Source organism: Astatotilapia calliptera, chromosome 6 (assembly GCF_900246225.1).
Source record: "Astatotilapia calliptera chromosome 6, fAstCal1.2, whole genome shotgun sequence".
Taxonomy (NCBI): Eukaryota; Metazoa; Chordata; class Actinopteri; order Cichliformes; family Cichlidae; genus Astatotilapia; species Astatotilapia calliptera.
This window is the reverse complement of record NC_039307.1, coordinates 16,824,519-16,851,418: the sequence shown is the minus strand read 5'-3', so window position 1 is coordinate 16,851,418 and position 26,900 is coordinate 16,824,519. Positions and strand designations below refer to the sequence as shown.

General features: G+C 39.4%; 3 protein-coding genes across 8 annotated transcripts; 1 reads left to right on the top strand and 2 right to left on the bottom strand.

Moving 5' to 3' along the window:
- Positions 1 to 358: 358 nt before the first annotated feature.
- Positions 359 to 10,433, bottom strand: rab3da (RAB3D, member RAS oncogene family, a). Its single transcript, XM_026170636.1, has 5 exons — positions 9,936 to 10,433; positions 6,928 to 7,161; positions 4,512 to 4,630; positions 952 to 1,076; positions 359 to 852 (listed from the first exon to the last, which is right to left on the bottom strand). The coding sequence occupies exons 2-5, from the start codon at positions 7,159 to 7,161 to the stop codon at positions 665 to 667; spliced, it is 666 nt and encodes a 221-aa protein (XP_026026421.1). The 5' UTR covers positions 9,936 to 10,433; the 3' UTR covers positions 359 to 664.
- A 1,041-nt stretch (positions 10,434 to 11,474) lies between these two features.
- On the bottom strand, positions 11,475 to 17,314 carry pld6 (phospholipase D family, member 6). 6 transcript variants are annotated; one of them, XM_026170639.1, is made up of 5 exons: positions 17,247 to 17,311; positions 15,644 to 15,754; positions 14,967 to 15,138; positions 14,527 to 14,756; positions 11,475 to 12,381 (listed from the first exon to the last, which is right to left on the bottom strand). In XM_026170639.1, exons 2-5 carry the CDS (start codon positions 15,651 to 15,653, stop codon positions 12,146 to 12,148), a joined length of 648 nt encoding a protein of 215 aa, XP_026026424.1. In that variant the 5' UTR covers positions 15,654 to 15,754; positions 17,247 to 17,311; the 3' UTR covers positions 11,475 to 12,145. The 6 variants fall into 6 exon arrangements, with proteins under 6 accessions (XP_026026424.1, XP_026026425.1, XP_026026422.1 ...); XM_026170640.1 differs by lacking the exon at positions 17,247 to 17,311 and adding an exon at positions 16,810 to 16,867 and having other exon boundaries at positions 15,640 to 15,788; XM_026170637.1 differs by lacking the exon at positions 17,247 to 17,311 and adding an exon at positions 16,810 to 16,867 and having other exon boundaries at positions 15,644 to 15,788.
- LOC113024048 (transcription elongation factor 1 homolog) lies at positions 16,941 to 22,305 on the top strand. The gene is made up of 4 exons (XM_026170643.1): positions 16,941 to 17,019; positions 17,322 to 17,458; positions 17,559 to 17,629; positions 20,915 to 22,305. The coding sequence occupies exons 2-4, from the start codon at positions 17,343 to 17,345 to the stop codon at positions 20,977 to 20,979; spliced, it is 252 nt and encodes an 83-aa protein (XP_026026428.1). The 5' UTR covers positions 16,941 to 17,019; positions 17,322 to 17,342; the 3' UTR covers positions 20,980 to 22,305.
- Positions 22,306 to 26,900: the final 4,595 nt, after the last annotated feature.

Sequence of the window (26,900 nt, the reverse complement as noted above, 5' to 3'; positions counted from 1 at the left end):
TTCTTTTAATTTCAACTTTATTTTAACTTTGGACTAACATTAATAATTAAATGTATAAAAAGAAAAAACAAATACATTACTTAAACACAACAGATGATTATATTCCTATAAAACATCCAACAAAAAATGTGGTTTATTAACTGGAACTCACGCAGGGCTATCAGGCGTGTGTGATCTCAGCTTTCAAATATGTTAGACTTTGTACTGTACAGAAGTCACAGTGATGCAGTTTTGTGCGACGCCCACTAGGGGGTAGCATGACACAAGTCAATCGGGGTGATTCCCCATGCAATTTCAGTCTGGCACATGGCTTTCTTTCACATCCTGACCTGCAACAGGTGCTGTTCACTGCACTGTGTGAACAGGAAACGATAAAGAGAAAAGGCTGCTCAGTGGAGCTCTTTGGCATCTTAGTGTAACAGTTACATTGGGATTACAAAGACGATCCTTGAATCACCACCGAGTCAAGAAAACCAGGAACAAAAAGAAATATAAAAAAAAAAAAGAAAGAAACTGAACGCCAGGCATCCATGATTGCACTGCAGTAACATTTGGTAAAGTACAATCACAATGAAAGATTTAGGGGCAATTCTGGTCATCTGTGTAAGTGTGGGCACCTATATTTAATTATTAAACCTGTTTTATCAGGTTTTACAATCAGTAATCAGCATGCACAGCCACCCCGACTGCTGTTGGGTGTGTCCTTCAGGCCATCTCCCTTGTGATTGGTTGCCGGATTGGCATCACCGTTGACGCTCTCGTTCATCTTCTCGCAGATGACGTCCACCAGCTTATCAAAGACCTGCTTCACGTTGATGTTATCTTTGGCACTGGCCTCGAAGAAATGGAAGCCTGGCGAGAGAGCAGAGAGAGATAAAGAGCTTATGAGTGATTATTAAATAATGTTTTGTTCACGTGTTTTCATGCTGATAAACACCAGCGCGTACTGACCGAGCTCTTTGGCCAGTCTTTTGCCATCTTCAGTCGGCACCTGCCTGTCATCTTCCAAATCCAGCTTATTGGCCACCAGCACCACCTGAGCGTTGTCCCACGAGTAAGTCTTGATTTGTGTTGCCCTGAGAAAAACCAAAAAATCCAAACCATGTTCACAACTCTACTGTATCACCTACAGAGACCCTCAGTCCATCACAACAATGAACCAAAGTTGAGTCTCTTCTGATTTCTAGCATTCAAGTTCACTTTAATGGCAATGAAAAGGTTATTAATCACTGAAGGAGATCACTGAAGATGCATGGCACAAAATGATAGCACACTGTATAGACGAATAAATAAGGAAGTTAAGACACCAAGTAGTGCAAGATGGCAAACAGGATTATGATAACAATATCAACACACTGACAAATGAGACTAAACCTGTTTGAATGTCACATGATCTCGTCTTCTCATTGGTGTTGCTGTGAACACAATAGGCTCTGCTGACAAAGGGAAGTGGCATTAAGAGATTTTTGCTAAAAGGATTTGATCATCAAATGAGAGCTTTCACTAGAGTCCAAAATTCAAACGTTTACGGATGTGTATGTTATTAGGAGGACTGTTTATTGCGCCTATCGATTGGTTTCCTTTTCATTTCTACAGGTTATGCAGTGGAACATTGCATTTCTTTAATATAACACAGCAGAATGATAATGCTCCTTTGACATTATTTGTAGTATTATTGTCAACCTGTTGCTATATGTGTTGATTTTTTTGATCGTTTCCAGGTCAAAGACGGAACCCCCCCGCCCCCCCCAAAAACAGTCTTTTAGAGGAAAGCCATAAGATGAACGTATCCATGGCGACACTGAGAAATTCCCTTTCTGAAGCGCACTGAATGTTTTCAACATCATAGCCTTTGTAAACTAAACATCATGGTCAAAAGACAGATCTAATTGCAAAACCTATGGACACACCTGCACATCTACACAGTGGATGCCCAAAGCATACTGTGCCTTTTTTGTCCTCGTGGACCTTAATGAGGGCCGTCATTAATATAATGAAATTCACTGAATTTATAAGGACTTGAAACCATACACTCCTAAGGGCAGAGGTTACTGAAGTTACAAAGCAAACCAAAGGGAACCAAGAGCCATTTTCGCACAGATTTTTCTGAGGATTCATTGGTCAAGAGTTGCCTGCAACCACTGGTTGCTAGGGAAAAATGTGTATTCCTTAACTGCTCGGCAGTGATTCATGGAAGCTACTGGCTGTTGCTGGATGAAATGAGATGCAAAGAAGGTGCAAAGAAGGTTCAGTAAGTTCACTTTAATTAGAATGAAAAGGTTATTAATCACTGAATAAAATCCCTAAGGATGCAAGTGGAAACATCACAAATGAAGAAAGCAGTATTCAAAATGAAAGACTGAATAAACTGAAACTGTATGGCATAAAATGTCAGTGCAATATATAAATGAATAAATAAACAGAAATATCCATTAAAAACAGTGCACTGCTGTCATGTCAAGTCAGCTAAGAGCCCAAGTAGTGCAAGCTGGCAACCCGGATTAAGATAAATGAGACTTAACCTGTTTGAATGTCACATGATCTCATCCCCTGATTGGTGATGCTGCGAACACAATTAGCTTTGCTGACAAAGTGAAGCAGCATTTACAGATTTTTGCAAAAGAAGACCGTTGGAAGAAGCTCAGAGTGGGATTTAGAGAAGTCTGAAGCAAAAGCATCTGATTATTGAAAACAGACTGAGAGCTTTCACCTGATATCATTTTCTCACTTTTGATGAAAGTCGTGTTTCAAGTCTTTTGTATCTGAAGTCTTCGACTAGAGCACTGGTAATGATAACATAAAGTAACAGTAATTATCACACACACACACACACACACACACACACACACACACACACACACACACACACACACACACACACACACACACACACACACACACACACACACACACACACACACACACACCTTCAGTTACCCCAGAATTCTAGAGGCAAATGTTGACTTTTTACTCCACCATATTAATTTAAAGGGCGTTGATTTTCAAATTGTACTTAGAAAACATACACTGATCAGTAACTGACGGATTAAATTAATATTTTAATGTTTCCCGTGGTGTCCATTTTCAGGAGGACTGTTGGTTGTGTCAATTGATATACTGTCCTTTTGTTTCTACAGGTTATACAGTGGAACATTATGTGTATTTTCTTTAATTAAACACATTGTTATATCCAATTTTTTAATGCAGCATCTATTCTTGTGAACAAGAGTGCTGTTTTTTTTAATTTTCTCCAAGTGATCCAAAAAAAACAACAAACAGTTGAAGAAAATGATAAGATGAATGTATCCATGGCGACATTGAAAAGTTCCCTTTCTGATGTTTTCACCATCACAGCCTTTTAAACTAAATGTCACGATCAAAAGACAGATCTAACTGCAGAGCCTATGGACACACCTGCACATCTACACAGTGGATGCCCTAAAGCATATTGTGTTTTTTTGTCCTTGTGGACCTTAATGAGGGCCGTCATTAATATAATGAAATTCACTAAATTCAAAAGGACTTAAAAGTAGTGACTGAGACCATACACTCCTCAGGAAAGAGCTTACTGAAGTCACAAAGTAAGGAAACCATGGGCCATTTGCCCACAAATTTCTATTGAGGTTTCTTTCGTGTCGTCATGCACACATTGCTCAAGAGTTGTCTGCAACCACTTGTTAGGGAAAAATGTGTATTCCTTAACTGCTTGGCAATGATTCATGGAATTTGCTGGCTGGAAGGAATCAGATACAAAGAAAGTGCTGCACCAAAAACCTCCTAGTTATCGCTGTTTTTTTTTTTTTCCTGTAGTTTTTCGTGTTTGTCTACCAGCCCAACGTCAAAGTAGAGGTTGTGTCTCTGCTCTGCAGCCAGCATGTTTCTAGAAGAACATATCTTTTACTTTGAAGGCAAACGGGTCTTCAATTCTGGTTCATGTTGCACTTTTCAGTTTCCCTAGAGGATAGCTGGACAGGCTTTGTAGACAAATCTGCCACTTGCATTAAAACTAAGACTGCAGCAAAATTTCAGCAACCAAAGCAAGGAGATTTTACTAATTGAGGAATAAACATTTTCCCTAGCAACAGCTAGTTGCCATGGGGGTTACTGACCAGTCTGTAGTGCAGCATGAGTGGGATGAATTAACATTTTCCCTGTCACTGCCATCACATTCAGCAACCACTCACAACCAGGGAATATCCCATTTTTCTTCACCATTGCTGGTTGCCAGATGGTCGTGAACTGGTCCCTAGGCCTGTGTGACTGAGGCCTAGACGTGGCTGGTGTTCACGGGTCTGTAAAACCTCAACACAACCACAGCGTTTTTTTGCAACCAAAGTGTCACCTCTGCTAGCCATTAGAAAGAAAGCAAGTTTAAGGCACTTCTGTGCAGGTATCACTTTTTAGACCAGTGAAAACCCCCCCCCAAAAAACACATGCCTTAGAAAAATGCCTTCAGCCACTGGAAAACACACATGCCTATTCTGCATTAATTATATGCTTCATCTACCCACCAGTCCTGAACAGCACAGAACGACTCCTGGCTCGTGATATCGTACATGAGCAGAAATCCCATGGCTCCTCTGTAGTAAGCTGTGGTGATAGTCCGGTAGCGCTCCTGCCCAGCTGTGTCCTGTAAACACACATTGAATGGTGGATGAATTATTTTTACTGGCCCAACTCCAGAAATCACACAAAAAAATGAAGAAACAACAACCCTACTGAAATTCAATTTCACCACATGCAACAAATTTCTCAAAAGCAACATGAAAGCTTAAAAAAAAACACTTAAAACACTGAAAGTTGTTTGCAAAATGAAAACATGACAGGGGAGCAAAAGTAAACGAATGGTTAACTCTGCAGAAAATGTAGCTTGCCATCACCAGTGTGTGAATGTGTGTGTGAATGGCTGGATGACTGAATGTAGTGTAAAGCACTTTGGGGGTCCATAGGGACTAAGTAAAGCGCTATACAACTACAGGCCATTTACCATTTACCAAAAGCAAAGGTCAATCATGAACTTTCTTAGAATAGAATAACCCCTCCCTTTTAAAATGTTGATGCTGCCACACCCTGGAAGCACACTAGGACACACTCTCAGGTCTTGCCTACATCTCCAGATGGTATTTTTCCTCTTCATGTTGCCTTGGGAAAAACCTTAAAGTAACAAATGTAACACTCCTGTGGATTCTTTGAAACTGCAGTAAGAAAACTAAGACTTTGAAACTAACTTCTTTAAACTTTCTCCCATGTAATGTGATGCCAGTAGCTGCTATGGACCTCATTAACACCACTGACTCTAATTGTACACATTCCTGGGCTTGTCAGCAACCTACAATTTATGTCACATGTAGCTGCGCTTATTTTAATGGTCCTAAGAAATCCCATTAAGTCCCTCAGCAGCCAATAACCCCGATTCTAAAGTGAAGGGCTCATAACAAAACATTTTCACAACCAATATACTGCGTGTCTTTCCTGAATATAAAACCTCAAGTCAACCAGCTGGGACGTTAAAAATCTGCTTGCTTGTTAATGCATCGGTAATAAAACTTTTACTGTTATTTATCTGAATTTTAATATGGTTATCTTTTATACTACTGGTTCATCATTTCACTTGGCACCTTCCTTGTGTGAAAGTGTGCAGCTGGATCATTGTAAAGCGCAGCCGAGAAGGCACGGCCCGCTGAATACATTAACTTCAAAAAAGATGCATTACTTTCATCTAACAGGAGTACTGTGGGTGAGTCCTCGCCTTCCGCTAACATTCAGTAATAGATCTGTCCTGGGTGTCAGTCTGCGCGGTAAGCACATTCGGCTCCTGCAGCTCAAACCCATGCATCTTTCATGAACCCCGCCGTCTGGGGACAATGTTAAACATCAACTGTTATTAACTCCAGAGAGTGAGAAATTAGTTCACATCCATGACAGGCTGCAGCATGTAAGAGGGCAAATCAGGGAATGGGAAGAGGATAAACACTCCATGTTGTGTAACAAGACTTTGAAAATCTCTATTCATTTGGCCCCTCCTTTGGTTGAAGATGTATTTTAAAACCTCTTTGCCACAGGTAACGACCCCACATAAATTACCACTCCGACTTTAAAGAGACTGGAGCATTTTATAGTCAATTTTGTTGATATATTGTGTGTCAAAGCTGTTCTCTGTACAGTAGATTTTTACTCCGGTGTGGGGAGACCGGAGTAAAAATCTTCCTGAGCATTCAAGTGGAAATTATTAGGGACTTTTAAGATCTCAGTTATGTTCAAATGGAGCTACCTCTACATTAAGTGCCTCTAGGAGCATCCCAGACATCTATCACAGTCAGAGTAGTTAAAACAAGAACAACAAAAAACGGATAGGTTTTGTGTGACAGCTTGATTAAGATTACATTTGGTCAAACTGCAACACTGCCAGTGAGCTTTTAGTTCTTGGCTGCTGCAATGAATAAACATCTTTCAGTGAGTCAACAAACCTTGTTCTTGCCCTAATCATTATAACTATGTGCATGTGGTGACAAACAGTTTGAAAGCAGGAAGAAAAAACAGGTGTTTTTCTTTGGTTGGAAACCCCCCCGAAGTAAAATTAGTGTCTATTATTCCACGTCTTCAGATTAAAAAAAAAAACGTCTTGGTTAGTACTTCAGCAAAACGCCACAAACTATTATTTTAATCATGAGGACTGAAGACATAATTACACTAGTGTATAAGCTGCTATTGTGCTCCCAGTGGCCTAAACCGCCTCTCCTCTTGCCCTGTTAATGGAGGTCAAATACCAGGTAAAGAAGTACAAAAGAAAGAAATAAAGAAAAAAAAAACCAGCGGATGAGAGAAAATAAATCCTTTGCTTAGAGGGTTTAGGGGGTTTTCGATCCTAAGGACTTCTTAAAAATACTACCTCGCAGTGCAGAGGCTCTATCTCATGCCCAATCTCACCCAGATCTGTAGCTTGACCCGCTTGTTGTTCCTGTAGATGGTCTTGACTTTGAAGTCGATGCCCACCGTGCTGACAAACGCTGAAGTGAATGAGTCATCTGCATATCGGAAGAGGAATGAGGTCTTTCCCACGCTGCTGTTGCCGATGATCAGCAGCTTGAACATGTAGTCAAAGTTTTGGTCGGCTGGATCTCTCTGCTCGTGAGCCGCTCCTGGATCTCTGGCTAAAGCCATCTATCAAATGACGACAGACAAAAAGGAGAGGCACATGTGTGATCACTGAGATGGGCTATAAAGCATCTTTCTTTTTTGTTGTTGTTGATAAATGTTGTCTTTTGTGCTTCTTGTATTAAATATTGTTTGCAGCAATTTGTAGTGGTTGTGTGTGTACATTTTGGTTTTCTGTAGTGTCTGTTGTTGATTGCTGTCCCTTAAAATGCCTAAAAAGGGACAAGTTCTGCCAGTTACCTGTGGCTGGTAATCCTACATATACTCACTGACCACTTTATTAGGTATGCCATGCCAACAATGGGTTGGACCAATTTTTGCCTTTAGAATTCCCTTAATTCTTTTTTGCACAGATTCAACAAGGTGCTAGAAATATTTCATCAGAAGATGGGTACACGATGGTCATAAAGGGATAGACGTGGTCGACAACAATACTGAGATGGGCTGTGGTCTTTAAACAATGCTCAGTTGTGACTAAGAGCTCAAAGTGTGCCAAGAAAATATCCCCCACACCATCACAGCACCACCAGCCTGAACTGCTATAAGGTAAGATGGATCCATGCTGATCTTGCAATCGATTTCTGCTGTGACTCATCAGGCCAGGCAACTTTTTTTTTTTTTTCCAATCTTCTACTTTCCAATTTTGGCAAACCCGGGTGAACTATACCCTCATTTTTCCTGTTCTTGGCTGACAGGAGTGGCCAATCTAAGTAAACCCTAGACATGGCTGTGCAGTCCCAGTAGATCAGCAGTTTCTGAGATGCTCAGACCAGCTCATCTGGCACCAGCAGTAATGCAACATTTAAAGTCACCTTTCTTCCCAATTGCAATGCATGCCATGCACCGCAGCAGCTCATCTTGATCACGTCTATATATATGCCTAAACGTACTGAGTTGCCATGCGATTGGTTGATTAGATATTTGCATTAATGAGCAATTGAACAGGTGTAAGGTACACCTGTTCAACTGCCACACAAAAATAACACAAGTACAAGAACAACACAGAATAGGTGTGGCTGTAAGGCAGTTAAGGACAATTACATAATTGCAGGCTCAGGGTGCTGCACTGGGTCAACTGCTGGTAAATGCATACATGTACAGGAAGAAACAGGATAGTATCTACTAGTTCCTGTTTTTAATCAGTCACATAACTGCTTGGCTTTAATGCATACAAAAATAATCTAACAGAGTCTGACTTGCCAGTAATCTCAATATATTGCGCAATGATGTCTTATAGCAAAGACAGGAACATGTGACCATGGTAGGGAACGTCGATGCCGATGTCAGACACGTCATCTACACAATCAAATGCCCATTGCAAATAAATTTTAAATAAGGAATTTTTAGACAAAGGCAATGCAGATACATTCCTATAATTGAACATAGTCAAATGTACTGGTTAATCCTTTCAATGCTAGATGATTAGCTAATGTATGAGCTCATGTTAGTTTCTCTTAAATGTTAATATTGGAGGTTTAATGTTTGTTTGAATTAAAAAACAAAAGATGGCAACTGAAAACAAAAAAGGAGGGGGAATACTAAAGTTAAGAATAGCACTGGCTTTCGCAAAATCCAGGATTACCAGTATATCAGCTGTGGTGTCACAGTGATAAATATCAGCTATTTGAGAATTCAGGTTAACACTCAGACGTCTGAAATCCATCCACACTAAGAGCTGAGCAGATGCTGATGTTGGTAAATGGAAGTGTTATTTTAAAAATGGTCCGTCTTCCTCCCTGATTCCTCTTAGCGCTTATCACTGTGCTATGAATCACAGCCAGGGCGTGCTCCTTACTCTTTTTCTTCCCTGGACCGGTCACCTCCTGCTCTCTCCATCCATTTGTCACAAGAACACATGTTAAAAACGTATAGGATCGGTAGAGACTGAGCGGTGGGAAGGGGGCAATAGATTCTCCCCCGCTTGTGTATTTTATCTATCACCCATCTGGTCATTCATTCACCCAGTGACACTACTACTTACATGCACACACAAACACACTCCTTACTCTCATTTATCTTCCTTCTCTCCTCACATATTCATCCATCTATGCATCCCTCCTGTCATCATCCGGCCAGCCAGCTTCCCTCCCACTCTTAACTCTCTCCTTCCTCCATCACTCGGCATCAATCCATCTACATTCATCTATCTACCCCCCCTTCTCCCTCTCTTTCTCCTCCACCCCCACCCCCCTCCTCTTCTCTCAGGGGTTGAGTCCTGCTCCTCCTTGGCTGCTGAGAAGTCTCTGGAGACCAGCTCAGCATTACAGCTTCCAAGATCATAAAAGAGGGGCTGAGCGGCATGCTGCTGTACACACTCAGCAGAACATCAATATCCGCGCATGCGCCTACATCAGCATGAAAGTACCTGGCACACACTGAAGTATGTGTGTGTGTGTGTGTGTAGGGTCGTGTATTTACTTTAGCTTGGGAAAACACGTCAACTCTCATTAATGCACATTCAATATTTGACTTCAGAGCATCTGACGCCTGGTTTGTAACTGCTTTAGTCAGTCAATGCAGTGCACGAGAGCAGCTGTTTCACGGGACACTTCATTGCCCCACTTGTTGACACCGAATCCAAATATCTGTGTACAAATTAGCCCGATTAACCACGAACAAAGTTCATATTCTGAAGCCACCGATGACACTTGTAGCCTTTAACTAACTAAGAGTCTAAGTTGCCTACACCGCCTTACCATACGGCAGCTCAGCTACAAACCTGATGACATTTAACAGCCCCCGTCTGCCTTTGCATACAACTGTGAGTGAATGCAAATTACCTCGGGTGTTGTTTATGGGTCTGTCTCCTCTCTCCCTCCCGAAGTGTTCACACGTCTACCTGAAAGTCGATGAGTGTGTGCTGGCTGCTGCAGCTGTTGCTGTCTGTCGGGCTCTCCTGCTCAGGTGTTCCTGTCCCGGATCTCCACACTATGCATGTGCATATCTATCACTGGGACGTCCAACACGCAACTTGTCAAGTCATGCCCAATATGAATCACGCACTTCCGGTATAAACTTTCAAAATAAACATTACAAAAGAAAGCTGACGTTTTAGGGTAACATACATCTGAGTGCAAATTTCTGGCAGTTGGGTGTATTTGTTTCCAGGAGTTTTCAGACAAAGTTGGCTCACCCTCTGCATTTCTATGTAAATTAATAAAGGATAACAATTTGTTCATCGCGGGGTTTTATATAGTAGGCAATCTGCACCCACTGATGGCAACCGAAGGAAACTAATAAATAAGTTGAGGGAGAGCTGAAGGTGTTGAGAAAATCTTCGAACTCCATTTCATAATGAGCTGAGCAGTGTAGCTAAGCAACAAGCCGTGCTCCTTGATACCGGTACTGTTTTCTCATTACTTGGCCATCTTGTGCAAAGAAAAAAAAGACGAAGAGATTTTTCAAACTCGGTAAACACGAAGGAATCATTTTGAGTCAAATGCAACTGAAACATTCAAAATCAAGCGAACATTTATTCAAATAATTAAAGAAATTAAGGAAATCGTGAAGGAAAATGGGCTTGGTATACCATTCAAGTAAATTTCATTTAATCAGGTTCCATTAAACCTAAACTTTTACATTGCACTTATATAACGCATTACACGAAAAATTTACATGTAATTAAAATAGTTAAAAGCAGAATTTGGGGCACAATTATTTTACTTTTTCTTTTGAGTGTACGATCAGTTCTCGATGGTCAAAAAACGAGTTTATACTGGTTTATTTTGAAGGTTATTGCTAAATTTCCGGTATTCTGTTGCCTCACCTGCTGGTGGACGCACTTTCAATACTAAGCCTTCCGATAAAACAAACAGAAAGTAAAAAATAAAAAAACTAGAAAAACAAATAAACAAAATTCCCAGGGCAGCTAAATAATGTGTTGACTTGTGCAACAGTTAGGCATCCAAATCTCATGAGCTCCCAGGTTTACTGGACACCGACACGGTAAATAAAATTGTCTGATTTTGTGGAGCTACCAGCTGTGGCGAACCCTTGTGTGAATAAAGGAAAAGTAGCTTTTTCTCTTACCATTTACAAAACTGCACTTCAAAATATAACCTTCTAAAACACTTCAAGTGTTAGGTCACACAAACCAGCTGTGGTCTTTATTTACATGCATCAGCCTGACTATGAGCAAGTAGTCATGCACACCAGGGCACATTAATCATGTCCCGACCCGATTATCTTCACTCGTTGGGAAATCTCAAGTGATATTACTGCTACAAAACGCTTCAGGTGAAATGAAATGAAGTGAATCATGTCAGAAAGGAAGAACCCTACACCTACAGGATCATTTTTACAACAAACAAAGACTTTTATTCAGGTTTTATTGGCGTTTGCCTGCAATAACAAACTATAATAAACAACTCTTATTTACGCTATAAACAAAGAACTGTATGTAGATTTGCCAAAGGACATTAAACACAATCTATATTATAGATTTTCTCTTTACTTCCATGGAATGAACCACCTATTAATATTATTGTTTAAATGAGAAACGACGTCAGCTTGATAATCTAAGATCCTAAAAAAGCTAATTTTATTAATAACTTTTGTCAACCTGTGACAAAACCTATAAAAACAACACTGAATATATAAAGTAGAATAACAAACGAAAAACAAGTATTCAGATCCTAAAACAGAGGAATACACACAAAGAAAAAACATTGTAGAACCTAAACGCGTTAATGTTGCAGGGTTGTGAAAAGCAGTGGAACAACAGCAGGCCAGTCAAGCAGTTAGCACCTCAAAGGCTTTGTTTTCATCTAAAACCACAAAACCTTTAACTTCACACTTAGCCAGCTAAATCACATAACAGTGTTATGAGTCATAAGCATAAAAAAATCTAACTTTTAATACTTCTGTTATCTACACACAGTAATGCTGTTACATTAACATGAATGAAGTCTCTCGAAACCTAAACATAGCCTCTGGAAAAAAAAGAAAAGGCCACTTTTTTTTTTGAATCCTCACTCAGTATTCATCATAGCTAATCAGTCAATGAACTGAGGTACTGGGCCGAATCATTGAGCCCCCATAGCCTGCAGAACTCCTTGACGAAAGGCTGAACCAGGTCGGGCTCCTCGGTGATGATGATGTTCTCCATGTTGCTCTGCACTGCTGTCAGCGTCCAGTTGAGGGAGCCGGTGATGAGCGTGCGGCCATCCACCACTGCAAACTTGTGATGCATGTGGACGGCGCTCACATCGCACCGCACGCAGATCCCTAGGGAGCAGAGGGTGGATAGGCAGGAGGAAGGAAGGGAAACTCTTTAACGCCTTACAGTATACAGCGCTTGTTTCCCTTCATCTACTTACTGTGAAATTCTGCACAAAAATTCAATGCGCCTCAAAAGGGAAAATGGTGGTTTTTAAAAGTACAGTATGTATGTAACGATCTCTTTAGTGCTACACCTTTAAAGATTGAAAGACTGTTACATATGTGTTTTTAAATGGATGGTGTGGAAAACTGAGGACCCAGAGGACCTGTAAAATACAAAGGTATTGTAAGCAGACGAAATGTAACCGCATTAAAACCTGCGCGCTTTGACCACATATAGGATTACCTAACACCACATCAGCCTCTCATGAAATATTTAGGACACTCACTACTTATTTCCATTATGGTTACCTTTTCTTGGAATATAAAAAAATATATATATATAACATGCAAAGACTGTATATCTGTATATTTTTTATAAATGTGACTGTTATGTGCATCTGAAAGTCTAACATTAACTCATATGCACTGCAACACAGTGAACTTGTGGGTTTTAAACAGGCAATATAAAGTAAAAAATGTAAAACATTCTGATCTAAACTACAGCACTGAGACCGAGTTTTTTTTAATGCATTAAGTGTTTCTCTGTTCTTCAGTTGTTTTGTACGGAAATGATCATAAGGAGGATGTTGGATCTCAGTATGCATTACCCGGCAGACTGCTAATTTTTAGATTGGCCTGCAGATTACTCTCACAGATTAGTCATGCAAATCTTCTCTTGAATTTGGCAAGTGCATGCCTCTTAAAAAAAACCCACATTACCAGAAATGGCTTTTTAGCAAACCGAAGAAAGACAAGATCTTTTTCAGAATCTGTTTTATCATCCTTGTTAAAATGTTTAACAAATGAACTCTTGACTATCTTAAGTGATGATAACCTTTACCCCTGTGCTTTATTTATGTACAGCGGTTCAAGAAGCTCCACAAGATAATGATGAAATATAATAAGAAGAAAAGAGACGTTGACTGTTCTTTGTGCCAAAGTGGTTTTCGTGTGATTTGCAGTCAATACACACATGCACACAAAAACACACACACTTTCTCTCTGAAGAGACACACTTTGCTGTCTGGCTGCCAGTTTTGCACTTACTTAATTCTTACTTAAAGCTTCTGTCTTGCAAAAAAAATAAAAAAAAAATAAAAAGGGTTACATTGTATTAAAGTTGAGTGTCTCATTAAAGAACCACAAAGATCTCCAGTGCCCTGCAGTTGGAAAATAAAATACACTGGTGAAGATGGTGTCATTTTCACCGGTGGATGTACAGCTAATATAATAGTTCAAAGAGTATGAGCGAGAGTGCATAAGGGACAGAAACAGAAGAAAAGGGACAGACTCAATCAAATATAGGTGTGATATATAGTTAGTTAGCTAAGTGCAAAAAGCTGCAAAGACAGCTCAGACTTATTAGGGCAGACAAATCAAAAATGGAAAGGTTTTGCTGATTGGTCTTTGGAAATAATTGTGTGTGTGTGTGGGTGGGTGTGTGTGTGTGTGTGGGGGGGGGGGGGGGGGGGGGGGTTTCTAGCTTACTGACGACAGGACCCAAAGTTCAGCAGTAAAAGGGATATTGTTGATATATGTTTCCAGAGGCTGATATATGGTTGGAGTAATCTATTAAATGCAGAGAGGGCTGCAGAGAAAGTGAGACAGCATGAGTCAGACACGTGACACAAAATCTTTCAGAGAATGATTAGTCTGACTCATAGGAGGGCTTGTAGCGGCAACCTCCATTCACACAGACAGCTCCTTTTATCTCTCTCTAATCACAACTAAGGAACCCAGTGATAGTAACAATGACACTTAAAGTCAAAGAACATAAACTGAGCAGCATTTCTTGAGCAGGACCTGAGTCATCCTTCTCGTATCTATAATAATGATCTCAGAGGTTAGTGTGACTGTTTTTTTTAACCAATAACACCACCCAAAGGACTACATACAGTATGTCTCAGTGGCCTGTGTGAGATTTATGAGACACTTTGCAACAATAGCACCCTGAGTCACACACTGACTCAAGTTACAATATATATGTATGCTTCCAAAACATTTCATATATATATATATATATATAAAAAAAAAAATCTCCTCCCTTACCGGCTTTGCGGAGGACGCCGATCTGGGAGCCACTGATGGCCGAGTAGACCTTGTCAGTGAGGACTCGGATGGTTACGCCCCTGCTATGCAGCAGTAGTACAGCCCTACTCAGATCCATGTTGGAAAAAGAAAAAAGACACAAGTCCAGAGAAGAGCAAGCAGACAGGATGTAGCGGAGAAGACGAGAGAAAGAGGTGTCTACACCATGAGGCAATGAGCAGACATGGGAGCTGGAAGAGCAGAAAACAAAAGATCACCTGTCATAATTCATGACCACTTAAGTAAAGTTTAGCTTTCAGGGTTCATTTCATGTGAAAAAAAATACTTAAGTAGATGAAAAATGATTTTAAAAAGAGGTGAAGTTAATAGACATTGTAACATCTTTGGCAGCGATATAGGAAAACAATAATTACTTCAAGTTTCACTGATGTTCCACTTACTGAGGTAACGTGGGAGAGAAGATGTGCTCCACACAAGCCACCTCTGAGGGGAAGAAGAGGACCTTATTGGTGATTCTTTCAGATCGGCGACGACTGAAGAGCCAAAAGAGCAGCTCCAGACTGAGGGAGAGGGCCACCACTCCCAGGCTGACCACCTTTACTGTCCACATTGCTACCATGTAAAGAAAATAACTTTAAGAATCAAATGTGTAGCATAATGAAAACATCCTTGTCCTCATGCATGATCATAACGTGTTTTAATGTAGATTCTTTAACAGATAGAAAACAGAAAACAAGCTGAATTGTGGAGGACTCCAGCTTATCAGTTCTGAGGATTCACGCCCTTATAAACAACCTTTTCTTATTTTCTCGTCTCACCCTTCATTAGATCAGTAGTGCAATGTTTGTAGCTCCACAATGTTTTTTTTGTTTTTTTTAAATACAGAACATCTTCAACTCTGTAGGAAACCTCTATGAACGCTGTTAAAATAACGCACCACAAATCATACATTTAACACATGTAGCTTGAACACAAAGGCTTGTTCATATTTGCCAAAGAGATCTTGATTATCTCAAAGACTTTTGGGAAAATGTTCTGTATGAGACAACAGTTTGGGTCCTGTTACATCTGATGTAAATATAACACAGCAGTTCATTAAAAATAACATCATACCTACAGTCAAACATGGTGGTGGTAGAGTGGTGGTTTGAGTTGCTTTGGTGCTTCAGGATTTAGATGACTTGCAGTAATTGATTGAACCATTAATTCTCCTCTTTACCAGAAAATCCTGAAGAAGAATGAACTGGCCATCAGTTCATGCCCTGAAGTTCAATTGCAATTAGGTTATGCAGGAAGACAATGATCTGAAACATATCAGCAAGTCAACCCCCAAAGTCCAGATTTAAAGGAAATCGAGAGGCTTTGACATGACCTTAGACTGTTTATGCTTTAAAACCCTTCAGTTTGGCTGAATTTAGAGCTGGCCAAAATTCCTCTACAGTAAAGTTAAAGTCTCACTGCCAGTTATCTCAAACGCCTCATTGCATTTCTTTGCCTTGTACTTGTGACATGTGCAATGACAATAAAGTTGAATTCTAATTCTAAATTCTAATTCTGATGCCAAGGGTGAAAAAAACAGTTATTAGACTTTGGGGCAATTGCTCTTTTCACACAGGGCCAGGTGGGGTTTAGATAACTACCCACTTTAATAAATTAAATTATAATTTAAAAATGTTATTTTACTATATGCTCTATTGGTTTTATTTGAAAATAAATGATGTACAATATTAACATAAATGTTGCCATTATGATACTTTATATCAGAGTTAGCATAAAGCTAATTTTCACCTCCAGTCACGTGCTAGGTTACATTACAAATAAATATAACAACAATAAAACAAACAATATCTCATAAAGGGTCATTCACAAAACACACACCCACATGCCCATGAGCGCCAAATAAGAAACAACAGGAATTATCTCAGCCTGATTAGAGTACTGCAGTTCTTTTATACCCTTACTCTGGTTATCTTTGTCTAAGAAGTTTAAAAATGATCTGAAACATGTAAGTGTGACAAATATGCCAAACAAACTGTTGTTCACTGCACTTTGTTTTCGGCTTTAACCAGTAGAACGCAAATTAGCTCCCTGAATCGGTTAACCAAGCTGAACTGAGCGAATCAAACCAGCATCTTAACAGTGTTGAGCTACTGTTGCTGACTAGAAATCGAAGCACATTTGACCAATGTTAGCCTTGCGAGATGTAGAGCATGTCAAAACAGCAAAACTGAGGTTTTTATTTTATTTTATATTATTTTATTTCTTTAGAAAACAAAGGCAAACCTGAACAAGCTTCTGTCGCCACCACGTGGGAATAGGCAGCGCCAAGATCTTTGTCGTCACTATCAGGCAGTTAACAGACACGTCAGCTAGCCAATAGCAGGCCACGACGCTCACACTCTTCTCCAATTACGTAACGCGAAGAGTTACGGGTGCTAGAGCCAACGGAAGCCGTTTCCGCAAAACGGTAGCGTGTGTTTTCAACAAGAAAAGGTAAACTATCAATACATAACGTTTACCGGTCATTGTGTGTTTAATATGTGGGGATAGTTGAGGTATAATGAAATAGAATATAGCATTAAGTATTTTTTTCTATCGCGAGACGATTTGTATTGCACGAGAGAGCAACAACAAACATGCTAACGTTAGCCTGTTAACAACAGTGTGGGGCACCAGCAGCAACTAGCAGCTGGTGTTGTTCTTTTAGCAAGTATTCTCACATATATATGGTGCTGTTGGTCCAGTGTACGTGCCGTTTTTGTTGAAGCAGTGTGATTTTTGTTTCTTTCACTCAGACTCGATTCCCTTTGTGTAAAATGGGTCGTCGCAAATCCAAAAGAAAGCCTCCTCCAAAGAAGAAGATGACGGGGGATCTGGAAACTCAGTTCACATGTCCTTTCTGCAACCACGAGAAGTCATGTGATGTCAAAATGTATAGTGCCCACCTAAACACACCTGGTCTATGGTTCGTAGGTAGATTTCTTAGGTGATTGGTGGTCTCTGACTCTTCTTCTCGCTTTGTCTTTCAACAGGGAGAGAAGCAGAAACACTGGGATAATATCATGTACAGTCTGCTTGGAGGAGTTCCAGACCCCCATTACCTGTATCCTTATTTAGGTGGCAGCTCTCTTTCTCATATAGCAGCAAAGCAAATATAAGGCAGAGCAGTTTCTTGTTATTTTATTATCTTTGCACATTTAAATTAATTTTTTATATGAGGAAAAGTAGTTTGACAAAATAAAATATTAGCTCATACATTATTCAGGGGTTAAAGAAGTTCATAGGGATGTACTATAAAACCAGTTTAATGGCTTGTTGAGCTATGTTGCGCTTAAAGTCAGCGTTTTCTTTGTCACAAAAGTGATCTCGTTTTACCTTGATAAAAACCTATGCTGAACACACAACCTGGTTGAGAGTAGGTTATCTTTAGAGTTTTGGTGTAAAATTCAATTATTCTTAAAATTGATTTATTCTTCTGCAGGAAATCTACGTCCTAGCTTACGTTGTAACCAGAAACTCATTTTATCCCTGCACTGCAACCATGCACCCCGTCAAAGTAATCGTGGTATGCGTTGATCCGACATTTAGTTGCATTTCTCTGGAGGTGCACATCAAGTTACCTAGAAGGTTGTGGCTTAGTGTTAAAAAGGCACTGAGGCTCAAGCGGTTATTATGTAATTAACTTAATTTAAAGTGTTTGTTTTACCGCTCTGTGCGATTAATCCCAAGATTTGCCGCAGGAGTAATCTCCTGACCTTTTCTTTTGTACCGGTCTTGTTCTTTACTATTATATGTTTTATGTTCTTGGTGGATTTTTAGACAGCATTGTATTGTCATTATCTGATAACATCTGTGAAGTGTAGGTGGCACTCACAGGTATCATTTCACGTGGAAGAAAATCCACATGATTTTATGTGAGCGCCCACAGAGCCTGAAGCAGAACACTCTTAATGGAGAAAGTTTATAACGTGCATCACAACAGTGGTTATCTAGGGTTATAGGTAGGGCTGAACGATTATGGAAAATAATCTAATTGCGATTTTTTGCCCCAAGATTGTGATGCGATATGCGATTATTTTTTTAAGGTCTTTGTCTTCTGTATTATTAAACAAAGACAAGCAATACATCATATAGTATGGCCAATACTATATTACATTAATTTTAAACTGTTCTTTCCTGGAAGACAGACCTCTGTTATGATGACATGAGGTGATGCATGAATTGATGACTGACATTTTTATTTAACTTCTTCAATCACAACAGTATATTTGAACATACACAATAGTTTATTTTTAGCTTACAAACATCTGAGCATAAAGTGCTGACAAGGAACCCTGGTGTAAACATTAAAATGAAAGTCAGTACAATGTGCAGATTGCAGAAATATACATAAAAAAAATCAGTGGCTTTACCACACTCAGTTTTTCGACATCTGTGAACTACTAGACAGTCATTCAATTAAAAAATAATATTAAATAAATAAAACTAATAAATAAAAAATACACACATCTTACTGATCTCTGCAGTCAGTAACATTACACATAAAGTGCAAACATAATAGCAATTGTATAAACACACACACAAACACGCCTTTAAAATTTAAAGGGGTGAAATTGGACGGTCTAGCCTTCTGATTAGCGTCACCGCTGTCTCGGTGGAGTTTAATAAACTCGGCCGTCTGCTTCTTGCTATCTAAAATATAACCAGACACTGGTGTAAATTCTCGACTGTCTCATACTTCTGTTTAATAAGTTTTCTGTTTGACGTTTAGTCAGCTGTGTGAAAACCAAGGAGGAACCCACCCAGGGGATTAATAAAGTTTTATTTTATCTAATCTAATAACTTTAATCTCAGCCAAACCGATTTACTCACGAACAAACAAAACACTGAAAAAAGCCCAACAATAACATTTTTAGGTTGTCTAAGTGACTTATATATTACGTTTAACCCGAGCAGCGAAACTCCGCGGTGATCTGAAAATGATGTGCCGGGAGTTGTGCCGTTCTCGGCCGCATCAGTAACCCTCGAGCTCCCGGCTAGCTGTCGAGCTGGTGGGTAGCAGACGCCTCTGAAAACGTCGAAGCACTTTTGCAAATATGGGATATCTTGATAAACTGAGCAGATATTTGATGTTTACACAACTACTTTCTCGCCTGAAAATATGTTAAAAGTTTATTTTGTGACCCAGAAAGATTAGTATGAGTAATTTTAAAACTTAGTAGCGGCCGCCATTGCTGGAAACTGGAGTTTGGCTGGGCCGCGCTATGAATTCTGGGATATGGTAGTAATTTGGACAGCCTTCGGCGCGTCGCTGTGACGTAATCGGTCTACAAATGCGGCCTCAGGAGGATGCAGCCCATGAATTTGGACATGTCCAGAGTATAATCGCAGCCTTTGCGGTTAGAAAATTGCACTTGATCATGTCGCGATATTATCGCAAATGCGATATATCGTTCGGCCCTAGTTATAGGCTTTGACAAGCACATTAAAGCAAAGAAACTCTGGCTGTATTGAGCTTAATTCGTTGTATACTGCCTCTTTGAATAATATAGAGTGGCATTAGGCTAAAACCTTGGTCATACATATGCAGGTGGTCAGGTTGTTGGTCATTTCTTTCTTTCTTTCTTTGTGAGGCCCTATATGTTTTACTAATAGCTCGTCTTAGGAAACCTGCCTTAAATGTCAACATCAGCATTTGCCTTCATTGCCTCACCACATCACTGAAATGAGACAGTGTCTCTTTCATATACCGTGCATATGACCATAGCTTCTAACTTATCTCAGGTTGACTATGTAGTAAGTCCACCTAAAAACTAACTGGTGCATAACTAAATCAGTATTTGTTTTGGGAAAAAATAATACCGTTATCTTGTTTTCACTTGGCCACAGTAACCACATAGATTAAATCAGATATCTTGAGAGCTTAATTGTAGGTCATATGAGCAATTTAATGATATCAAATGACTGAAATACTTGGTTGTTGACAGCTGGGAGACAAGGTTAAATTATCAGGAAAAAAGAGGTGGTAGGCTGACTTTAAATAAAGGTTATATAATCAAACTATATTGTTATACTTTAAACGACAGCAGGTCACGTCATTTTTCCATCTCCGTGTAGTCTGAGACCAATATGAGGAACTGTTTAATTTTATCAGAGTAATAAAAATGTTGTGGTACAAGCTTAGAAAGGCAGGAGACCTTTGGAAAATGTTAATTTGTTTATTTTACTTCCAATAAATAACCTGGCTTCAGAATGCGATTTGCTCAAACACATTGTAATAACTGGAACTTTGTATTGATTTTTAAAGTTCACCTCATTCTCTGTCTGTGGATGTTTTTATTTTTAAGCAACAGCATCGTTTTTTTATCCTTAATCCATTCTTCCTCAGATCTGTCAGAGCCAGTTGATGTGTATAGTGATTGGATAGACGCCTGTGAAGCAGCCAATCAATAGAACTCATGAAAATGGTTAGAAACAGAGCGCAGTTAAGTTCTACCCACACTGAAGAGGAAAACCTTTTTTTTTCTTTTTCTTTTTGCATTGCTTGATGCATGCTTGTCATATGTTCCTGTTCACAAAAAGCTGTCAATTGCCCAATGGCCGCTTTGCAGGTTCTTGAACTCTTTATAAGCTGCCAAACAAAAAACTGAGCTTGAATCAGCAGCAGAAATGGGAGAAAATGTGCAACTACTGATAAATAAAATATCCAAATGTCAAATTTGTGGGTACTCTGTTGCCGACACATACCTAGCATTAACTTTCTAACAGCTAACTAGACATGGATGCTACAATAATTAAACTGATAGTAAAATCTAATCTATTTTAGCTAGCTACAGACATTTTGTTGCACATTGTGAGGCCGGCTGTTTTCCTTCTAGCAGGCCTGATTTCAGAGTATGACATGTTGCGCTTTGTCTCTACACCTGTCAGAAAGGTGGTGAAGAGTTCTCCCCTTTCTGTTTAAGGTTTCAGCTCACAACTCTAGTTTTGACTCTTGAGATTTATTACATAATTTGTTCTGTGCAGTGTACCCTGATTTATCTTTACACATTTAGCAGAGCTGTCTGTTTTAAAAATACAGCTTCTTTTTTGGGTGGGTGGTTGGTTGGGGGACCTTATTGGTGATCATCTAGGTCCATTCTTTTAAAATAAAGTATTTTGCATTGAAAAAATGCTTCCAGGTATTTAGTTTCTAACTGCTAGAGATATCTAAGAGATACAAAGATTATGCAAGCGAACATATTCACATCTTAGCATTTGAATATTTTAATATGAATATTTGTATCATGAAAGAAACTATGAATATGGTGAGTAGGTTGATTTTAAAATGGACAACTCTTGAGTATTATTCCTACAGTTTTTCAAAGTCTGACACAAGCAACTCGATCTAGTTGAAGAGTAAAAATTGTCTTGTTTTTTTAATGATTTATACAGTCTTGGTACAAGGAATCCTGAGCCGGATGTTTGTTCAGTCCAACTGCAGTGCTGGAAAATGTCACTGAAATAGCTAATCATGAGCTTTGTGTGTATGTGTGTGTGTGTGTAATCTATAATGATTACTCAGATTTAAGTATGATGTTACAGATTCTGGTCATAATGCAGTCACTCAGACATCTGTGTCACAGCATTAGGTCATTCCACTCTAGAGAGGAACAAGATGTTCAAGATTCATGCTGAGCTGCTGAGTTCATGAGTTTTGAAATGTTTTTAATCCATTCAGTTTCTGTTTCTGATGTCTTTAGGTTATATGTTCATGAAATAAAATAATTTTAAGATGCACAAATGTTCTTTTAATGGGCATGTATATGCAGTAATGTGCAGTATTTCGATGCCTTGAAGTCAGTAGTTTATGCTCTATGACACTCTCCTACTCAGCCATCTGTTTTGGGTATCATGAATCAGAGCTGTTTTGTTTAATGTTTACTTAATGGATATGTTTGATTTTGATCCTGTGGTAGAGACTTAAGGGTAACCCCATCATTATTACATTTTTTATTACGCTCCACAAATCTGATGAAAATTCCAAATCCAAGCAGTATGTTATGTTTTCTGACTTACCTGTCCTGTTGATCTCACGTCTGCCGTTTAATGGGAAGAAGCAGTTTCGTTTTGCAGAAATACTCTGTAAATTATAGAAACAGCATGCTACTGTAGCTTAGTAAATATTACAAAAACAAATTCTTGGATTTTCACCCACATGTTCATAAACACTTGGGGTGCTAATAAGTATTTATGGAAGCAAGAATGTGTGTGTGTGTGGGCTTGCCTCCAAATACACCACATTGTCCAGATCTTAATGAGAAAAAACACACAACCCTGTTAAAGTCTGGCTTATTAATGTGATTATTTTTTTGTAACATTTTTACGGCAATCGGTGGCTCTACAAAGAGACAGATGACTTAATTAGTTTTTTACTAAGAATTGTTAAAGTAATTAGGCTTGCCACCTTATATATTTTATGTGATATTAAAATATTCCAACAGAATAACAGAATTGTAAAATGATAACCGACATGACTGTGTGTGTGTGTGTGTACAAGCACAATTAGAAGAGATTTGCTTCCTTGAAAGGTTGAATGATTGAAAGATGTTTCCCCACATTGTTAAAAAACATTAAACTTATTTACAAGGCCATCTTATAATTTCAAATTATTATCTTTGAAATAATTTGAAAGGCAGTATTAATTAAAAATGGTACAAAGACAACAGAATGATGAAAATTAAAAATTTTATTTTTTTTGAATTGGACAGCAGCAACATGTTTTGTGTTTTGCACAGTTTCACAGTGGTCGTATACTCGCGTGTTTAATCCACACCGTACATACGGCATAACGGCAAACACTTGTATAAAGATGTAAATGCTGGAAAGGGCGTCGGCAACTTGCATATGCTACACCGTAGGCTTTACATAGAATCACTGCATAAATATTAATAACGCGCCAGTGCTCATGAGGTTAATTAGTAACATGAATGGTTACAATTAGCATCTCAGAAGCAAACATAGGGAGTTCACCACTGTCGCAGACTGCACAGGAGAAATCATTTTAGGATTTTTATAATTTATGGTACATGATATCATTAAGAGCATCCACAGAAAAGTGTATACACAATGGGCACCGCTAATTTTAGGAAACCATTATTAGAAAATATAGTTAATCACTCCACCCACAAATCGGGGTTAAAACTACCATGTGAAAAAAAAGGAGAAAAAAACATTTAAAAAATCATCTTGGATAAGAGGAGAGGGATGTGATCTGATTTGTGATTAGCATGCAATCCAAAGGGAAGGCGTTTCTGCGAATGACATCTGTTAAGGTGCCATTAATAGTGAGCAACATATGCTTCAATCCAGACAACATCTTTTCAGGGAAAGCCTTGTTTTATTTCAGCAAGACAATGCCAGACCACATTCAATATGTATTATAACTGCAATGCTGTGTGATAACAGAGTCCTGGTGCTAAAACTGCCGGCAGTCCAGAGCTGTCACCTACTATAAACATTTGGCACACTATGAAACAAAGAAAAATAAAAAGAAGCCTGTAACTGCTAAAATCTTAATGTAAGCAAGTAATGTAAAACACCCTGCTTTCAAAAATGGTCTCCTCGGTCCCAAATGTTTACAGAGAGGTGTTTAAAAAAATGCAACAGCAGCAAACAGCACCTTGTTGCAGCTTTTTTGAAAAGTGTTGGAACCATTATGATCGTCAAATAATTGCATTTCATTTTTAATTTGCCCTTTACACAACTTTACAGAGCCTTCATCAAACTGGGTTTGTATTGTACAGTATGCTTCGCGCTAAAAGCAAAACAGTTTTTTTTTTTTTGGCGTTTGTGCAGTTTTGATCCTTTGATATCTTTAAACACAGAGTCAAAAATACGATTTCTGATATATAGGAAATTCCGCACAGCACAATGAAACCCTCCCTCAGCTAACAAAAGGGTAGATGGAGAAAACCAAAACGCTGATTTAATCAATTACAGTAATTTAAATGTTCCAAAGAAAACGATGGCACCTATTTGGAATTAAACGTCTCTGTGTGCAGCTCCTTATCTACTGTCTTGTGGCATTTGTGACCGTGACGCATTTTAGGAGTCCAGTATCCATTCATCCCCACGGAGTGGAGGATGTAGCAGATCACAAATGAAAGAAGACACAGTGTAGCAAGGTTGTGCACCAGGCAGGGCTGAGTGATAATAGATGAGATGTGGAGTGCCTGCCTGGGCTCTCCACCCAGGAAGAGTGTGTCCATGCATGCGAGCACTGTACTGTGTATTGTGTTTGATGATGGACCCCAGCTGGAGAGGTATTGACGACGCCTTATGAAACATGCTGGAGGATGATTACAATGGAGAATGATTATCACTTAGTCTCTTCTCTGTCTCTGCACGTCCCCTCCCACTGCCTCCCCCTCTCTTCTATTTCTCGCTTCTTCTTTCTCCTCTCCCATTCAGCACGCGAGGTCAAGTGTCACTCCGTCTCCGTTGTCAAGGCTGCCAATCACCCACACAGTGAGTGCAAGGCAACTGTTGCCAAGGAAACAGCGATTTGGTTGCTAGGCACCTGGAGCTGTGCTCACAATAGTCATTTTGTTGCTTAGAAGCGCACACACAAATACACGCCAAACCGCAGAAATGGCTTTGCCCAATCAACAAGTTTATGCAACCACGGAGTGAAATTTGTATAAATTATAATTACACACTCTTAAGAGATTTGCTTACACAGTAGTAAGAAATCGTGTGAATGATAAGGGTGTAATTTATCACGGACATAACCAGATGCTAATGTATTGCTGAATTCGCAATGAAATGCTGATTTTCTAATTTATAATACTTAGCAATAATGCTAATGCGCCCAAAATGTAAAATGTTTTATTCGAACACAGCTGCTACCTGATTAATCAGCACGCCCAAACGTCCGGGAATTTTTCAAACCCACACCTCAGCTTGATCAATAAAGAACATAAACATCCATCATTCTGACTAAAAATAGTTAACCATAAAATCAGTCAATCCCTTATTTCCTCACTGGCACGCGGACCCAGTGAACCTACTAGCTGCACCGTGAGTCATATATGTGAGATCTATCTATATGCCTATTTTTGTGAGATCCCTCAATCCCCGATTTTCCTACCAGCATCTAGATTATGTGAACATTCAGGCACTTGAGCGTATGTGCGAATGTGGGTCTGGATCTCCATCGTGACAGCCAGTCAGCTGAGCTGAACGCTGAAATGTCAGCCATGGGTGCAAGCCTTGACATGTCCTCATGTGGTACTGTCTACTGTTGCTGCTACGGGCATCAAACACACATTTTTAGCAAGATTCGAAAATAGGAATGCAACAGTGGTTGCAAGTGCAGCGGTACGATGCTTATGCACAGTTATAATATAATATATTATCCCCTTGCCTGGGGGATGTGAAGTCCAGGAACACACGGCTAGTTTTTTTCTTTTAACTTGAAATTTCTGCTCAGCTTCAGGAAAATGTTCAGTGCAGAGTGTGAAGGTCTGTGAAAGACACCCATCAACTGATAAGATTATAGGATCACTTGTGTGCACGACTGAATGACAAGGATATGCAATCAAGAATTTGGAATTAACGTCTAAGTCTGAAGACTTTTGTGTTAAGCTCCCTGAACTAATGCCTGGGGGTTTAGCTTAGTGGCATGGTACAAGTCTTTCCCACCAGCACCTCTGCAGGGGAGGCTGAATCTAGCCAATGACACAAACTCATTTCCTCCACAGGTGTAAAGGGTTGACATGGTTGATAAAACTGCGATGATAAAACCCTTTCATTGGCTGGATTGGATTTGGGCTCCTGCTAGCCTCGATTGGATTCTATTTAAAAATAAAAACCCTTTCTGATTAAACAAAATAAGCCTTTGCCATAAAAAGTCACCTCTGGGCGCTTAATTAAAAATCACCAAATGCCTCAGTTTGACTATACATTTAAATGTGTCTGCCTGGGCTCTGAGCAATGTTCTGTTTATGGTCCAGTGCTGATGATAAAGCTTCCGCTCGACTACGCGTATTCTCAAGCAATAACATCCACATCTGTATTATCAACCCAAGAATACCCGTGGTCGAGACAGGAGCAGAAATGCCCACCTCCTCCCCTCTATTACTTTCTTTCTCCTCTCGACTGTGGAGCTCACTTTCCTTTTCTGTGTGCTTCCCTTCAGCTTCTGCACTCTGAATAAGATTGCAGTGTTGAAGTAGGTCTGTGTGGAGGCACATCTTTAAGGACAGCACCTGGGATAAAAGAGACAAAAGAGATCATTTTTCTTTTTCATTTTTTATCCTTGAATGACAAGGGAGCGGCATTGCTCTGAGGTTATAATACGCATTTAACACACGCAGTCACATCTCGAGCAC

Bases quoted from the DNA above. Each gene is read 5' to 3' on its own strand.
- rab3da (XM_026170636.1), bottom strand. From the start codon at position 7,161: ATGGCTTTAGCCAGAGATCCAGGAGCGGCTCACGAGCAGAGAGATCCA. The intron at 4,631-6,927 runs GTGAGATTGGGC...GTGTGTTTACAG, and splicing joins GGGTCAAGCTACAGATCTGG to GACACAGCTGGGCAGGAGCG. The intron at 853-951 runs GTCAGTACGCGC...CTCTCTCGCCAG, and splicing joins AAGACTGGCCAAAGAGCTCG to GCTTCCATTTCTTCGAGGCC.
- LOC113024048 (XM_026170643.1), top strand. From the start codon at position 17,343: ATGGGTCGTCGCAAATCCAAAAGAAAGCCTCCTCCAAAGAAGAAGATG. The intron at 17,459-17,558 runs GTATAGTGCCCA...GTCTTTCAACAG, and splicing joins AAGTCATGTGATGTCAAAAT to GGAGAGAAGCAGAAACACTG. The intron at 17,630-20,914 runs GTATCCTTATTT...ATTCTTCCTCAG, and splicing joins GTTCCAGACCCCCATTACCT to ATCTGTCAGAGCCAGTTGAT.
- pld6 (XM_026170639.1), bottom strand. The intron at 14,757-14,966 runs GTAAGTGGAACA...CTGCTCTTCCAG, and splicing joins TTCTCTCCCACGTTACCTCA to CTCCCATGTCTGCTCATTGC. The intron at 12,382-14,526 runs GTAAGGGAGGAG...TCTGCTCCCTAG, and splicing joins CGGCGTCCTCCGCAAAGCCG to GGATCTGCGTGCGGTGCGAT.